Below are 17,420 nucleotides of genomic sequence, written 5' to 3'. Positions count from 1 at the left end.
AGAACCAGTGGTTCGGAACCACGGAGGGCTCTTGCGGTCCGCTCCCCGACTGAGAGGTCCGTGTGTCACGCAGCCCCGCAGGGTTGCCTGGAAGCCCTAGAGGGGCGTACCGCGGCGCGGACAGTCGCAGCCAGGCGCCGGCGACTCGCGTTACGCGTCGGAGGGCGTTAATGACGCGGCGCGGCGGAAATGCGATGCCGGAGACGACTCCCCCCCCCCCTCCCCCCCCTGCAGGGCTGCGAGGGAAGTGGGAAGCGATACTGTTTGCGCTGGGAATCATCCCGCAATAACTGGAGCGGCGGCTGTGCGCTTCAGGGAGCGGCTGAAGGGGAGGAGGGGAGGAGGGGAGGAAGGGAGTTAATTTCGCGGAGATCCCGGCCACGAGGCCCGCCGGCACGGCGCGCGCAGCCGGGGATTTGCAGGAGCCCGTCGTAGTTGTCGAGGTGAGGCGGGGTCCCCGCCGCGCGTTACCACTGTTTCCATGTTCACATGCACAGGCAGGCCGGTATATTAATAAAAATAATGGTTAAAGCCAAGGTAAAACGTTTTAAACCAATGTCTTCAACAGATAAACAAAAGGTAAAACTTTTCAAAGGAATGTCTTCAACAGATAAAGCAAAGGTAAAAGTTTTAAACCAATGTCTTCAACAGAGAGGTAAGTTTTTCAGGTCTTCCACTCCCCTAAACATTCCCGTGTAATAACTATGTCTAAATATAATTTATTTAAGCCTAAAAAATATAAAATAAATAAAATAACCGTAAGCCGTGCAGCTAATTAGGATGACTAAGTATAGTTTGCTCGGATAAAAAAAAAGAATCTTGAGGCTGTAAATAATGCCCAATGTGTCTACAACCGCCTTCAGAAAGCCTCTATCTGCTGTATTCACCTCCAACCCTGTGCTCAGAACACCCTGACAGGGTGGTCCATGGGCTCCGGACACCTCTACTGGACAGAGACTACCTGCGTGGCGTGGCGTGGCGGCAATCACAGACACCACTCCTGCTGCTGGCTCGTGCGAGTCCTGTCTGTCCACAAGCAGGCCCGAGTGGCCTCACACCAGCCTCCCGCCACACGCTGCAGCAGAGACCGTGTGGCTGGTGTGGCTGGTGTGACGGGACAGTGTTGCCACGTGGTTGCAGAGACGATGCGGCGGGCCGACAGCGTGTGGCTGGTGTGGCTGGTGTGGCTGGTGTGGCTGCTGGCGCTGGCTGTGCTGTCCTCGGCGCAGCAGTTCCCGGACCCGCGCTACGACAAGAGGGACGAGGTGGCGCTGCCTGGTGAGTGCATAGAGTCGTGATCTCGTAGACCGTGCGCGCATGCGGTGCAGTAGCGCATTCCTGGGCATTCTTCGACCGACTCTTTGCCAATAGGGAAACACATTAGTCGGGTAGAACGTTGCGGATACTTCGCCGACGTTATAAATTCTCAATTTAAGTGTTTCAATAGAGAATTTGTTTGATGGTTGGAAAGTATTACATTAGAATATATGGTAATTAACACTATTTTTTCACAGGATAATTTTAATGTAAGTTTAGGTTCGTTAGATTATAAATGCAAACCAAAGTATCGGATGATTTTGAAAGTTCGACTGCCACAAGTATTCGTTAATCAAATAGCTGAAATTATTATAAAAATAATAATTGCATTAATAATTACACAAAAATATACTGACAAACTATTTATAAACTATTTATAAACTATTTTATACAGTTTACAGAATTATTTACATAATATTTATTTATACTACACAAACAACATAAGCTGTTGATTAAAGAAATTATAACTCACTTGGAGGATTCTTCTTAAATTATCTTTTCTTGTAATCTTCAATAACGAGCTCATGTTTCATACAATTCACAGTTTGTTGACTTAAATTTTTTTTTTGCGTGTTCATACATTTCTTTAACAAGCAAATATATAGTTATCATTGTGACGTAGTGTTCCACTGGCTCCCTCCCCCCTCCCAGGAGACAGTGGGCGGGACTTGTGCCCGGGGTAGCAGGTGGCTTCACACGGCTGCCAACTGCTCGCAGCGCAAACACGAGGTGCACACTCTCCAGCCAGACTCCTGGGGCTAACACTCGTGCAGTTGTTCGCCCGCCCGGGCACACACGCGGTGCGCAGAGCTTCAGGGAAAACAACGCGATTTGAAAACTACTCAACATATCAGACAGGAGTCTGCTTACGCAAAGCATTTAAGAGTTCGCTGAGGGCCGAAAAGTACTTTTGATCTCGGATTAAGTTTTTAAAATGTATTTTTTAGAAGAGTTAAAAATGGCTAAAACGCATGTTTTCAGAGTAATTTTCAGGCGTAAAACAACCAGTACAGATTATTTAAAGTACTTAAGGGACTTGATTTACATCTTTATCTTCATTTCTCCGCAAAATAATGTTACGGTCACCGCTCAGATGTCACAGTTGTCCTGTGACGACGAGAAGACTGCGCGCCAGTCCAGTGGAGACACCGCGCTAGAAGCACCAGCGAGCGTCGCGCTTATCATCCCGCCTCGCCGACACACATACACCCCTGACGAGGCGGGCCCCTTGACACAGCCGGTCTCACAGACTCTGCTAAGCCCGTGGCCGCCTGCTGGCCTCTCCTAGTGTCTGACGGCGAGACGGCACACGCATGGAACGGAAGTGTGCACTCGCCGTAACACTCAGGGGCGTAACATCTTCTTATATAACTTTATATTTATTCTTATTGTTGTTTTCCTGCTGTTCCTCGCCTCATACCAGCACATCCTGCGCTAGTTCATGTCCAAGTCACGTGTTGCAGCCCTTAACTACTCTTATCCTCCTTCAGTGGGGAGTTCCGATGTCCGTGATATTGGCGGGGGTCTCGGGTTCGAGACCGAAACATCCACAGCTTCACGAGGTAAAAGCCCCAAGACATTGCTTGTTTTGACTCGTGGTGGAGGATACATTCCTGCGCGAATGACTTGTCGATGCTCTGTAGTGCAAGTGTAGGTATAATGCAGGTATAATGCAGGTATAATGCAGCTATAATACAGGTATAATACAGGTATGCGAGCCGACTGTAGCCGAGTAGACTGATGGATGCAAGTTCGGAGCTGAATGTAGGTTGTTTAAAAGTTATGAGCTGATGAATGTCCATAAAACATTTTCCCAAATTCAATGGTAGATTATAACAGTTTAATTTAGACTTTTTACAACAAATCTTACATCAAATTGAAGGTAAACTAACCTAGTTTTTCTTACAAACGCTTAAAATTTGCACCATTGGTTATACGGCACATGTCCAACCTAAAGTCCAATTCTCCCACACAAGTCCGGAGTAATAGAAGCAAATAGCCTCTTCAGTTCTGCGTCTGAACTCCTGACAAATCATTAGGTAGCGGCGGAACGTAGACACGATATTTTATGTCGGGTGAACGCGGAGGCCAGCGAAAAAGAGTTTGTTCGTCTCGATTTGCTTACACCATCGGAGGATATTTTTTTCTACATAGGGGATCACAATTCAACTTTAGACGAAACACACTTTTGAACTGGAATTACAGAATTCACTCTTAGCGAATCGCATTACACAATATGGCATGTGCGCTTTAGAGCAATCACACCCATTTTTTTGTTGGTATTATTTGTGTTACGCCTGCTCCGGTGGTAAACAAGGGTATAGATACGTCTTTTTTTATGTGGCCCATTAAAATTTCTATTTGATTGGGGAGTTTGTGAATTGTGCATCACGACGCGTAGTACCCAGTAGGGAGCGGGCAAGTTGTTATCTCTGCTTGGAACAATGGGCAGAGGTGACAACAAAAGGCTTTACGCCCAGGTGTCGCCATTGTGCGCAGGCGGCACAAGAGAGCAGCACTCGCACATGCGCTCATCTGAAACTGTTCGAGTGACTCTTTAATTGTGACCTTTAACCAACACTCTACAATGCTTACAGTTGACACTATTAAAAATTTATAACTGTAACATTATTGACGTGACAACGTCTAATAAATCGATGAACGCCGGCTGCACGCACGAAAAAGGATGACACATTGTCCCGTTACGCTGTGTCCCGTTACGCTCATTGGACGCTTGCGCCGCATCTATCTCTCTTCCACTAGATTGGAACAACCATCGATTTGACTTTTTCGAGGCACATCATCCTTGACACACTCCCATTCGTTTCCTACTTTTCCTATCATCGTCCTATCCTTAACAGAATAACTCAGATTGGAAGAAGTTAAATAGCAAACATGTATAAAAGTTATAGTTAAAGTAATAAACACAAGTATTTGAATTAATGAGTGCAAATAAAAGTAAATTTATCAATTAAATTGTAGATTTCATTTCACTCCTTCTTTGTATCCATACGAAATAGTGATAATACAATAAAAATGATTCAAACTTATTCATAAAATTATGAAATCATTTGATCAATGTTTTGTTATGACGTTGTCACGTTAAACTATCGTCCGTAAACCGACTTTACAGACAACCAATTGTTCTAATGACCACACTGTACATACGGCGACTGTCGTCTGACCTCGACGCCGACCGGGCGCCCATGAAGAGACACGAGTCCCGCTCCAGTGGCGCGCGTCAGAGGACTCCCCGGCGCGCGGTGATCCTGTCAACAGAGTAGTGACGTCACGTCAGGACACGTCCTCGCGGGAGCAGAGCGTGTTCCCCCTCCCCCTTCCTCCCCTGGACCGTGCGTGGAGCCCGGGTCGCCGATCGATTATTATATCGACAATCCTCGCCGAGCGAGCGAGTGGAAACTTCTTAGAGAGCTGTCTTCTTAGCTGTCACTTACCGCGGCGGCCCCGGTGACCACTACGAGGGGGTGGGGGGGGATGTCGTGGTCCAGAGCACAGCATCCCGCGTGACCGCCGGTTGTCCGCGGCACCCAGTCACGTGACCCGGCCGCTCGAGTCAACTGAACGCGTTTTACAGGGGAAGCCTGAGATGTACATCAAGTTCCGTCCCTGCCCTAACACGCCCGAATATTCACCTTCGGCCAACCTCGGGTTTATTTATATATATTTATATTTCTCTATATATTTTAATGTAGCTATACTAACCTTACTAACCGTCCATAGTGTTTTAAAGTGTTTTAATGTAGCTAACCTAACGGACCACTTTTAATATTTGAATTCATTTTTCCTGCGCAAAAATAAAACAAATCCCGAGGTTGGCCGAAGGTGAATATTCGGGCGTGTTCGGGCAGGGACAGAGCTTGATGGACATCTTAGGCTTCTCGTTTTACAGCGTGCAAGAGGGACGGTATCGCCCAGATAACACAATAAGCAGAATAAGACAAACACGTAAACGGACCTTTTTGCTGAGGACCAAACAGATAATGATTAAGTGCAGATTCGTATCAAAACTGAAATAAAAAATATTTATTATCTTTCAAATTTTGTTTTCGACACGCATCAACATATTTCTAAACTAAAATATTTGCTTGAAGCCTTGTCCTCAGCAAGCCCAGACTTGGCCTTGATGGGCCTTTAACCGCTCATTACGATTACTGTCGTGATAGCGACAAACAAGTGTACGCATAAAATGTATCAAAGTTATAAACATTACAACAGAACATAACGATATGTTTAGCCTATAATACTTAAAATATAAGTAAATTGTGGCTTTAAAATTATTTCTGTAAGCCTAAGTGAGCAGATATTTACACTTAAACATACAGGTTGTTAGGAAACTTAGCCAGATTTTCTTGGTAGAATTTACGTAAAATACGTTTAGCCTTCATAAGTTTCTAAGGGTGATATTCGCTCTTGAAAATCTGTTTTGGGAATCGTATTTGTATCGAGGATATTTCTTTATTCTACAAAGTTTTTCAAGCTATTAATAATAATTAATAATCAAGCGGTTTATTAACACCCATTATACTTCATCATAATAGGCATTAGTAGCCTTTTACCAAATACGGAACTTCTGCGTGCAGACATATTTGAGTGTGACGAAGCATGCTGTTGCTTCTAATGGGTCAGCTACAAGATTTAACAAGTGTAGATTGGTTCCAAAATTTTTCTACGGAAGTTTATAGTGCTAGCGAACAATTATGAATAAACTGTCTTACAAACGGAAAAAAAGGTTTGAGCGATTATATTAAATTGTGTTTTCCGCCTTTACAGACTGAGACAAGGGGAAACAGTTAAATGACCAGGCAGTGTGATTCGGGGTTTATGAAAATGCTGTGTGCCAAAACGGTAAATTTCAAGTCCACGAATTAATGTAACTATTAATTACGAATTGTGCGTGAAAAAGATTGTTGGGCAAGCGTGCTAATAGAGTTGAACGTTTATGATGAACAGCAAAGGCCTTATGAACATTGATGTAGGAGCGCTCATTTATAATTGTAGTATTTTAGATAATGTGTTAGATTACTATTTTTTGAAGCAAAAACTTCTTTATACGCGTTGAGCGATTTTTGGTAGGGGCAAAACTTACGGGTTCACGTCACCGAAATGCTAGTGACGTGTTGCGCCAGACTGGCGACGCGCAGCGGCCTGTGTACATGTATACGCATATATACACTAATACATTGTATATACTCGACTGTATCATGTGCGTGTTGGACTCTTTTTTGGATGTGAGTTCGCATCACTGACATGCTGTATTAGCGGTAAGTGAAGTTAATTTGACCACGTGAATACATGACCTAGGTCTGACATCACTGGTAAGTCATAGCTAGGTAATTAATTTTTACGTAATTTTGACATACCGCTGACATCTGTTATGACTAAAAAATAATGTAAGGATAAATGATATCATGCTGAATCAAAGTGATATTTATAGAAATCGAGGTATAGAGAGTTGAGGAAATCGGTATGAAATCTTCTGAAGCCCTCTCCCGATAAAATAGAAATCAAGAATTTTAATTTTGTTGAATTAAAAGTAATTGTTTTCAATAATCTTCTGGAAAGAAAATCAAGAAAATAAAAAGGTTATATTTTATAGCGAATAAGATAAAGTATAGCTATTATATAATTGCCAACTGCTTACATAATAATTTTACATGTGATCGTGACCTTTTATCCCTTCTCCCTTAAATATTCGACATAATGCATTGTAATTTGTAGAGGCGTGGTTTACGACTAGGTGATATGAACTTACTAAAATACTTGGATTTAATCGATTGCGTAGCGTTGCGGATAGCGCATAAGACTACCGAGCGGTAGGTACTAGATTAGGATCCCGAGTGTTGCGATTTCCGTCTTTTTTTTTGTATTTGAGTCAAATTGAGTTATTTTACTATATATTTATAATTTAATAATAATTATGATATCATAATCATAATAATACCAATACTCGAGTCCTTTTTTATTTAGTTATTTATTATTATTTTATTAAAATAAACAAATAAAGGATCCGAGTGGGATTCGAACCTGAATCGCTAGGCATTTAAATTATTATTATTATTATTCAACGCCTGGTTTAATCGATATAATTGAGGATCATTGCTATGTAATCTGTATGTAAAATCCACTTAAAGGAGATCATAATGATGTCAGACTACCGTCGTCATTATGTAATTAATGTTACGTCAGTATCTGATGTAAATAAGTGCGAAATAATTATTCAGACTATAATTAATTAAAAAAAAAAAATAGAACACAGTTATTCCAAAGTTTTTGTATTCACTTCTAGTGGCAGTTATCATGTCAATTTTTAAATATTCTTTAACAATTTAGCCCGGTAATGAAATAATGGATTTATTTTTACATACATTATTTGTATTAACGTGAGATTTTCTTAACTTTATTGTGCAATTTTGAGGCATGTATTTTATTTACAATATTTTTATCATTATTTATAAGTATTATATGTATATAGGTTTGGTGGCTATGAAGCATATGGACTTTAGAAAAGGTTTAACACGTGCATAAAATGGTATTGTCACATAAATGGTCGGTTTTCACGATTGTATTTGAACTTAATAAACTGAAGAAAGTTAACTTAAAGTTTAAATGACACGTTTTCTTTTTATCATCGCTACCCATTAGATGCTTCTCTATAAGATCTTGACGATGATAACGCTTTGGATAATGTTCTGTAATCTTGCATTGCATGCTCAAGGGGTTAGGGAGGGGGGGGGGGGGGAACTCAGGCTTCGGGGAAGCGAGTGTGTTTCGGGCAGCTGTGTGATGGGCCCTCCCGGTAGCGAGCGTGTGGGGAGTTTTTTTTTCCGGCCTTGACAGCTACATTATGTCAAGGTCGTGTCAGAAACACCTGCTCCACTCTGCTCAATGCGTCTAATGGGGCCGACAGTGTTCACTAACTTTTAACGATCATAAGTCGTGGCACTCCGAAGTGAACATCCACCGCTTCAGAACACACACACTTCAGTTGTAGCTGCTGCGAGCATAAGCAGGGTGATTACGTCTACGTGTACGCGGTGTTGTCTAATTACAGGCGTCGTGTCATTAGGAGTGAGACTCTGCACCCGCCCACACGTGGACACGTCCAGCCACAGTGTCGGCGCAGTGGCGTGAGCTCGCGTGTGTTGCAGTGAGGGGCGCCGGCCACGGCTGGGGCAGTCGCTCTGGCCGCAGCGGGGGCCACGCGGAGGTGTCCCTGAGGAACGACCGCTTCTTCCTGGGCAGTCGGTACGGCAAGCGGGCCGAGCTGCTGCCGTCGGCGGGTCAGTACCCTCACTAGCCTCTGCACTAGCCTCTGCTCTTACATCTGTACCTAGCCTCTGCACTAGCCTCTGCTCTTACATATGTACTAGCCTCTACACTAGCCTCTGCACTGACCACTGTACTTATATCTCCACTGCCATATGCATTATCATCACTACCATCTGCACGCACTGCTCTATATACTGTCCACACTGCGTTACTGCTGTTTTAAAACATACAGTAAGAAGTTCATTAGTGATAGTTATTCACAGAAGTGATATAATTTTCATATTTTTAAAAAATGTTTAAATTAGTTTTGAAAGAATAAAGGTATTTGGGATGGATCGGGAAGGTGGTCAGACACTCGCCTCTCACCAAGTGATCCGGGTATGTCTCCGGTGGTGCCATGCCAGGAGACTGTGCAAGGGGGTAACTTGACGGACGTTACTGGGAGCCGGTGGGTTTTTTATTGGGATAACCAATTATATCCGTCGATGCTCCACTCTCAACCCGCCGCATGTATGCAGCTGGAGCGCGCGCAGTGTGCAGCGCGGCCTTGCCTGAGAGCGCTCTGGGTGGTTGCAGGGTCCGTCCAGGCGGGGGAGGGCGGCCCGCTGACCTGCCTCTACACCGGGGTCACCAACCTCTACCGCTGCTTCGACAGGTGAGCTCGCCGCGCGTTCCGCCGGCCGCACCGAGGGCACCGGTGCGCCAGCGAGACCCGGGATACACCTGTGTTCAACGGCTCCCGCCTTCAGATAACACATTACATCATGTTCGCACGCTTTCACGGCCGTTGTCTGAAGTGGCTTGGCTTCTGGGTTGTAGCCGTGTCCTTGGCGAATAATTCACCTGACGTTTCGGTCGACATTGCAGTCGCCGTCATCAGGGAGCAGTTACCCACTGTACCTACCTAACCATACAGTAGGTAACCACTCCCTGATGATGACGACTGCAATGTTCGACGGAAACATCGGTGAATTATTTTCCAAGAACACGGCTACAACCCGGAAGCCGAGCTACTTGAGACAACGGCCGTGAAAGCCTGCGGACATTATTAATGATTTAGGCTTGTTTCCTGTGGGTTATGCGTTGTTTGCATTCAAGGAATCGCTACCGCGACAAACCGAGTGAAGCTGCAGTAAGTAGCGCATGCAGACCGCTGTTCCGCTGAAGCACCGAGCTCTGGAGCGAGGCAGCGCTGCAGTTAGTCTTGGTTTGCGAGGGGCAGACAGGCGCCCGAGCAGCCATCAATCACCGCATATTGCGGCGGACCGCCTGCAACCCCCGCGTCGGGCGCGTTCCTTAAGCAGGGGGCTTCATGAACACGCGACGACACAGACATTTACCTGCTGGCTGCGCGTTACAAGTTATACCTAACCTACAGGACGTGGTAAAAAAAAAAAAAGGGAGGTTGTCTGTAAAGTCAGTTTACGGACGATAATTCTTACGTGATAACGTCATAAGAAAACATTGATGAAAATTTTGCGTACTTTTTAATTTTTCAAATATTAATTACAGTTTTTTTTGCAAAATTTAATTTAAATAATTTGTTTAAATATAATCACGAACAATTTAGTTAAAAAGTCCGACCTTAACCTGTTTGATATTATAGAAGATTTTTGCTCGCACGGCGGTTGGCCGGTTCTTGCACGCTCGGCTCAGGCGGAACGTGAAAAGTTTTCGTGCGTGCAGCCAGCGTTCATTGATTTATAAGACGTTATCACGTCACAAAAATTACATGCAAATAATTATGATTAATAGACATAAAATAATGAATTTACTGGATTTATATTATTAATACTGTTGGTAAAGTAACAATTCAATCAAATAAAAAAAACTCTGTTTTCAATATAAGTATGAACATAAATAAAATTTATTATTTTATTTAGTTAAATAATTTGGAGAATGAACAAGCGAACTAAAAGGAATTTTACATTCTAAAGTAAAATTTTTTGGTTTAGTACAATGTTCACTTGCATATTTGCCCATTAAAATATATCAATGGCAAATGCCCCATTAATCAGTGACTTGTATTAAAATAAAGAGATTACTGTCTCAGTCTTTGGAAGAATTTTATTCCACATCCCATCTTCACTTCACAACCAATGCACTGCTGTGGTTTGTCACTTCCGAATTATCGAACGACACAAGCATTACAAATAATTTGCGGAATAAAAACCCAGAGGAAATATTTTATTAAAAACATTTTTCAATATTTTGCAATGGAAGTTATGTGATAATACAATTACCACTTAATTATTTTTAGACGAACAGCATGCAAGTAACTTTACTACACATTGGTGTGTGTGTAGAGAAACAGCAAATAACTGCGTTCATGCACAGAGCGGGTGACGACCAGCTGACCGGTATATCACAGGCGCAGAGTGTGCCTGAGGCGTGGGCCCGCGCGGTCAGTGTGCCCGAGGCGTGGGCCCGCGCGGTCAGTGTGCCCGAGGCGTGGGCCCGCGCGGTCAGTGTGCCCGAGGCGTGGGCCCGCGCGGTCAGTGTGCCCGAGGCGTGGGCCCGCGCGGTCAGTGTGCCCGAGGCGTGGGCCCGCGCGGTCAGTGTGCCCGAGGCGTGGGCCCGCGCGGTCAGTGTGCCCGAGGCGTGGGCCCGCGCGGTCAGTGTGTCCGAGGCGTGGGCCCGCGCGGTCAGTGTGCCCGAGGCGTGGGCCCGTGCGGTCAGTGTGCCTGAGGCTGATTGAGGACGAACACGCGGGCGATTGGGACACTGGCAGGCGCGCCGATGGCGGCAGGAAGTCCAGCTAGACATCCACTATCACAACGTCTTGTATAATAAAAACAAAAAAAAAAACACGAAGTTATCGATTGTTTTTAATTTACAGGAAAGATAATGCAAGCGAAGACTTCCCATCATCTCACAACTGAGAGCCGGGATCGAGTATCTGGCGCCTGACGGGGTAGGCAGGCCCGCGCTCACCCTGCCCGCCCCTGCGCGGACCTGCCCGGACCTGTTCAGACCTGCTCCGACCGGCGCGGACCTGCCCGGACCTGCCCAGACCTGTACCAACCTGCCTCGACCTGCTCCAGCACAGACGAGCGCCTGCCTGCCCTGACCTTATCATCCGCGCGTGACACTCTGTACCCACTGTTTGTTAATTGTCAATAAATACACGTCTCGAAACTGTGACCTGCGCGTTTCACTTAACGTGTCGGCCTTTCCCCCTGCGGAGTGGTGTCAAACCTTGGGTGAGCCAGTACCCCAGCATGACTCCCATGTATGCGCTCCCGGTCAGTAACCAAGTGTACACTTTAAGGCACAGTTACCTTAAGCAACTATGCTTGATCGTGAATGTAAGTAATTCCCTACCTTTAGTTTTAACTTCGCTGTTACCAAAACACGTGGCATAATGGTAAATTATAAAATGATAGACTTGCATTCTGAAAGACCTGGGTTCGAAACCCAGTACATACATTGTGATTTCTGTTTTCTATACTCCACAATGTGACTCCAGGCAAATGCAGAGAAGAATTCGCGCAGCTGGCTTCGGTCGCGACACCGTAGTAGCATGAGTGTCGCCTAAAAAGTCTACGTTAGGTAGGGTTGCACTGACAAAATAGTTTCATGCCACTTTTAGTCCGTTTTATGTTAAGGACCGCAGATACACAGCGACAATTTAGGGAAGAAATAGAGGAATGGCGTAGAAGAACTTTCCCATGAACTTTTAAGTGTATGTTAACTGGACATGGTGTTGCAGTTACGTCTTACTGTGAACCTGACAGCTGGCTTAAGGGGACTCATACATTTCCATAATAGATTTGTAAAACAATTTTTCACAGATTGCAGTATGTTTTATACCATTTTATGCTTTGACAAGCCACATGACCCAGCTCTGGACTCTTGATGAAGTCAACATTCGTGAAACAGTGTAATTATTATGTCAACTGCGCCATCTCATGATATAATCAGTAATTTCCGATTGCATGCCAGACCCTGTTCATTAATACCAGAAGACAACAGTGTAGACTATCTGAAAAAAAATATTCTTTATGCCTTGTGTCAATATTTAGGACAAATAGTTTAAAGTAGCGTTTATAACAAAAATATTACCAGATATAAGAAGTCGAAAGTGGCTATTGCCTCATTCTCTGTACCAAGATAATGGCAGGAGTAATAACTAATAATAGATATATATTATTGAAGCAAAGTAAACCATTTTAGTACATAAAAAGAGATTCTTACAACAAATATAAATTAAAGATTATATTATTGGAAGGATGAAGACCAGGGGGTTTAAATGTTATTTTGGAGAGCAGGAAAAGAAAGAAAACAATTAATTTATTCGAGACATGTTGTGGAGAAATTAAATTCCAGGACAAACAGGAATATATACAAATAGTTTGTATGAAAGCCTTGAAACGTCAGCATATTCGTGTAAAATTCGCAGTCCCGATGGTCGCGCTTGTGTAATGTGTTTGCGAAATGGGCTTGCATTCAACACTGTATCTACGATCTGCCATAGTGATGATCACAATTAAACTTTAAACTAAACGCACGTTGAACTGAAATTACATATTCACTCTTAGCTAACTACAGAACACGAAACGCTTTACATTCAGGAGTCGCCATTTTGCGTAGGTGGCGCTGCAAGCGAGAAAACAACAAATCAGTACTCGCGCATGCACTTACCTAAAACTGTTTGAGTTACTCTTTAATTGTGACCTTGAACCAACACTCTACAAAGCTTATAGTTGATACTATTAAATTTATAACTGGGCCATTATTTTATGGACATACTGTATTTTAATATTTGAATAGCCATGTTCACGAATTAATCATTATTAGGTTAGTGGGTACTCTATGTTAATGCATAAAAATTCAAATACTGAACAGTTCACAGCAATCGTGGCCGAAGAACCAACTACTAATTGGATTCTGGGTTGAAGCCACGTCTGAGGAAATTATGTTGTTCCCGACGTTTCAGCATGCCTTGTTGCAACCATCTTCAAGGACTTTTAAGACGGAAGGCATAGTATTCTGGCACAGTACTTTTACAGGGCCATTTCCACCTGAGCCATTTCCCTGTCGGCAGCCATGATTGTAGGAATGTCTGGCCAGTTAGGATGAGATGTTCAATTTAGCTAGTTGTCTGGTGTCAGAAAGGACCAATCACAGATGGTCTGTATACGTCCCTGCACAAACACTCTTCCAGTACACTGTGCTTTCGGTTGTTAACCGTCTTGAACAAGGCTAAACATTTCCATGTGACATTTTCATTTCTCCATAAGCCAAGACGTACTTAACAGCTGATTGTTTTGTCAGGAATCTCTTTATCATATATTTCGCTTCGAAAGTGCAATGTAGATACGTATGTGTAAAATGAGATGAAGAAAAAAATTACGTAATGCCAGTAGCCAAAGAGCTCAGAACCTGTTCACCCCAATTTCACTACGTGAACAACTTTTCCAGCGTGTACCGTCAGGTGACAGCTGTTGTTTCCTCGTCATCTGCGCGGAGCTGTGGGGACGTCAGCAATTCTAACAGAATGCAACAACGGTTGGTTTCAATGCTAATAAATCTGTCAAAATAAAAATACAGTTGAAAAATATTTGTACTAAACAAAGCCTTATTTCGTCACAATATTTATTCTTTGCCACGTGTGGTGTGTTCGTAATAAGCCACATCAAAAAAAAATGTTGCAAAAGCATAAAAATCAATAAAAATATTTTAAAGCAGTCATGAGGACTGACGACAGAAGTGAAAACCTTTTTGCAATTGTTACGAAAAAATATTATCACACAACAAAATTGTTTTATCACGTCAGTAAAATAACTCCTAAATCCCTATAAAATACACATTGCATAGTAATTGTAGGTATTAAAAAATAAATAATGATGTTATTAATTTTTAGGTTATATTGCTACAAAGACTCCGTTTTCTTCGTTATTCATACTGTATATCTATATGAGAATATTAATATATTTTATACTCACTTTTACTGAACAGTAATCGTATACTTAAGATTTACTTGAATTTACTCCCTATCAAGGCTCCCTATCCAAACCTTCCCATAGAAGTTTTCACTTCAATTAAATAATAAAATAAAGTATTCGCAGCACAATTTAAATGTTTAAATGCAAAGTCAGTGTTAGTGATAAATGTAAGCACGCAGCAGTCACTTCACAAATATTAAACCATAGATGGAAAGAAATTGCAAACTTTGAATTCCTATATATGACAATGCCAATATTTTATTCCATGCGTCAATGCCATTTTCTCGCAGACGTTCAAGTAATATGTAAATGTATGGCCTTGGATTCTCGAATTCGTGACATGATCAAAGTACTGAAAGCATAAAGTCTTAATTATTTGAGGGCCTTTCGAGATGGCATGAATGCTTCACTATCTCACTTGGAAACGAAAACAGATATTGCTAAGCACAGCAAGAATGTGATTTGAGTCATGTATGAAAGAAAAGTTCTTGCGGACGAATAAAGTGACGCCACACTGGTTAGTAGTAGCGATGGAGGGTCAGTTGCCTGGTAGGTATTGTGGAGGAAGGATATTGTTATGATTCAACTATAGATGATCTCAATTCTTGACTATTCTAAGACAGGGTGATAGGGGGCTCAAGACTAAGAATGAAAGACAATTCAATATAGAGACTTGATTTACTGTCACGTACTATTGCAGTGTTAGCGGTCACCTAATTCCGACAATGATCGGGAGCCTCGCTACCACACCTCGGCAGGTTCCTGACCCACGCTGTGCTGGGTCGCGCTCGCGGCAGGATCTCGACGACGGACTGCGGCGGCCGAGGACCACGGCGCTCCGTGGTGCCGATGTCAGGACTTCAGCCGTCCAGTCGCCGGTGACCAGAAGAAGCCCCCTCTCGATGGTGGCTGTCGTTTTTATTCTTCCGTCCGCGTCCGTGTTGATGTTCCGTGTTGTCCCCTTTTCTCTCGCAGCGGCGACCCGCGTCGCTGTTTCGCTGGCGGTGTTGAAACTGCTGACACCTCGTGTTTGACTCAGGGCGAGCCTCGAAGCCGCTTGCCAGAGTGCTCAGAGCGAGTCATAACACTATGTTGAATTATTTTTACAAGTGCATCCACCAGGAATCCAACCCTGTTCTTTGAAATACATGACGTACTTTATTACCTAATTGTTATTAAAATTGTAAAATTGTTACCTAATATCTGGTATATTTTTTAAATGTTTTGTTAGTTAAAAATGAATTACAAGTGTCAAATTACACACAAGGTGTCAGATTTCAATATGACTAGGGCTACCCCAGAGGCTCGAATTAAATTATAATTTTTTGGGAGGTGTGGGATTTAAGCCTTTTTGGGGACATTTGTCCTTCGCTTTTTTTTGTTACCGAAAAGGAAAAAATTGGAAAAATTTCCCTCTAAAAGGAAAATTTTTCTTTTGAAATAATAGAGTTTTTTTTTTTTTTTTTTAAGAATTTTTTAGACATTTTTGAAAATGGCCGCCGTGACGTCACAATCTAAGATGGCGGCCGGATCCACATCTCTACAACCTTGAACCTGCGGTCGGACGTACATTTACGCACTGCTTCTTCACCTCTGTGTTTTCTGAGCGACCTGGCTACAATAGACTTCATGCAGATAACATTATCATCCTCATCTCTACCATCACCGTTCTCATACCATAATCACTCACCATCACAATAGGAAGTTGTTACGCCGATATTCACCAGGTCTAGCAGCGCTGAGGTCTTGTCCTGTTAAAAAAAAAGCTGTAACTAATTAAAAATTCACCATATAGGTCTAAGTAAAAAATTATCGAGCAGAAAATTAAATTTACTACCTTAACATTTCTAACGCGAGAACTGCACCCTACTGTGATACTGTAACTAGTAGGTAACTCGTGTTCTACAGCTACTTCGCGCCCCGCTAGTGATAGAGCAGTGTTCCACCGAGCACATGTCTCTCTGCTGGTTAGGCCCTTGTGCACACAGCGCCAGTCAGAGCTAATACACTGAGCAGCCCTCTACTGACAACACAGGCGAGGGGGCGACATAACCTATACGCCACGCAAGACGCAAGACGCGGTAACCACCTCAGGTCGGGGACATACCTGCAGGAGGCAGCTGCGTCATTGCCAACACAACATTTCCAGTTGAACTCCAACCACTGACGCCGTTCTGACGGTGTTTACCGCACCGCTGCTACGTTACATACCACGTGCGTGTCAGTCGGTGGTGTGAAACAAGTAAGAGGTTAGCGATGTAATCTAACTGTAATAAGTAGTATTCAATAATGACATATTTTAATGCAACGATTTTCTTTTTATCGTAGCTGGATCTTAAGGAGCCAAACTTATTAACAATGAAGTTAAACGTAAACAATATTTGAGGTTAGCAACTGTTACAGTAGTATTTTTATCTATATTTTTATGTTTTTATGGCAATACACAATATTTACAATTTAATAGGTTTTTTATTCACACATATTTTCACCCTTTACATGTTTTGTACATTTTTGGAATGGCATCCCAGCACGCACACAAGTATTGCAATATTGACGAAAAAAAAAAAATTATTTCATTCCGTCTTTAAATAAAAATTATTTAAATACATTAACGATAAATTAAATTCGCGAAAATAAATCTAAAAAAAAGCAATAAAAAAAGGGAGGGGGGGGGGGGGGTGTTTGTCTGTAAAGTCGGTTTACGGACGATAATTTTACGTGATAACGTCATAAGAAAACATTGATGAAAAATTGCATACTTTTTAATTTTCAAATATTATTTACAGTTTTTGCAAATTTAATTTAAATAACACGAGCCGAACGCTTAGGCCGATCGTGCCTCTCTATCGCTTGTTCTGCGCTCTC

The 17,420-nt window shown here is 42.8% G+C and overlaps 1 protein-coding gene across 1 annotated transcript; it reads left to right on the top strand.

The window, feature by feature from the left end:
- Positions 1–1,145: 1,145 nt before the first annotated feature.
- LOC134534502 (uncharacterized) lies at positions 1,146–11,749 on the top strand. Its single transcript, XM_063372980.1, has 4 exons — positions 1,146–1,278; positions 8,487–8,618; positions 9,184–9,262; positions 11,447–11,749. The coding sequence occupies exons 1-4, from the start codon at positions 1,146–1,148 to the stop codon at positions 11,487–11,489; spliced, it is 387 nt and encodes a 128-aa protein (XP_063229050.1). The 3' UTR covers positions 11,490–11,749.
- Positions 11,750–17,420: the final 5,671 nt, after the last annotated feature.

Source organism: Bacillus rossius, chromosome 7 (assembly GCF_032445375.1).
Source record: "Bacillus rossius redtenbacheri isolate Brsri chromosome 7, Brsri_v3, whole genome shotgun sequence".
Taxonomy (NCBI): Eukaryota; Metazoa; Arthropoda; class Insecta; order Phasmatodea; family Bacillidae; genus Bacillus; species Bacillus rossius.
The sequence above is the reverse complement of the archived record's forward strand: the minus strand, read 5'-3'. Positions and strand labels throughout refer to the sequence as shown.

Bases quoted from the DNA above. Each gene is read 5' to 3' on its own strand.
- LOC134534502 (XM_063372980.1), top strand. From the start codon at position 1,146: ATGCGGCGGGCCGACAGCGTGTGGCTGGTGTGGCTGGTGTGGCTGGTG. The intron at 8,619-9,183 runs GTCAGTACCCTC...GGGTGGTTGCAG, and splicing joins CGAGCTGCTGCCGTCGGCGG to GGTCCGTCCAGGCGGGGGAG. The intron at 9,263-11,446 runs GTGAGCTCGCCG...TTTAATTTACAG, and splicing joins CTCTACCGCTGCTTCGACAG to GAAAGATAATGCAAGCGAAG.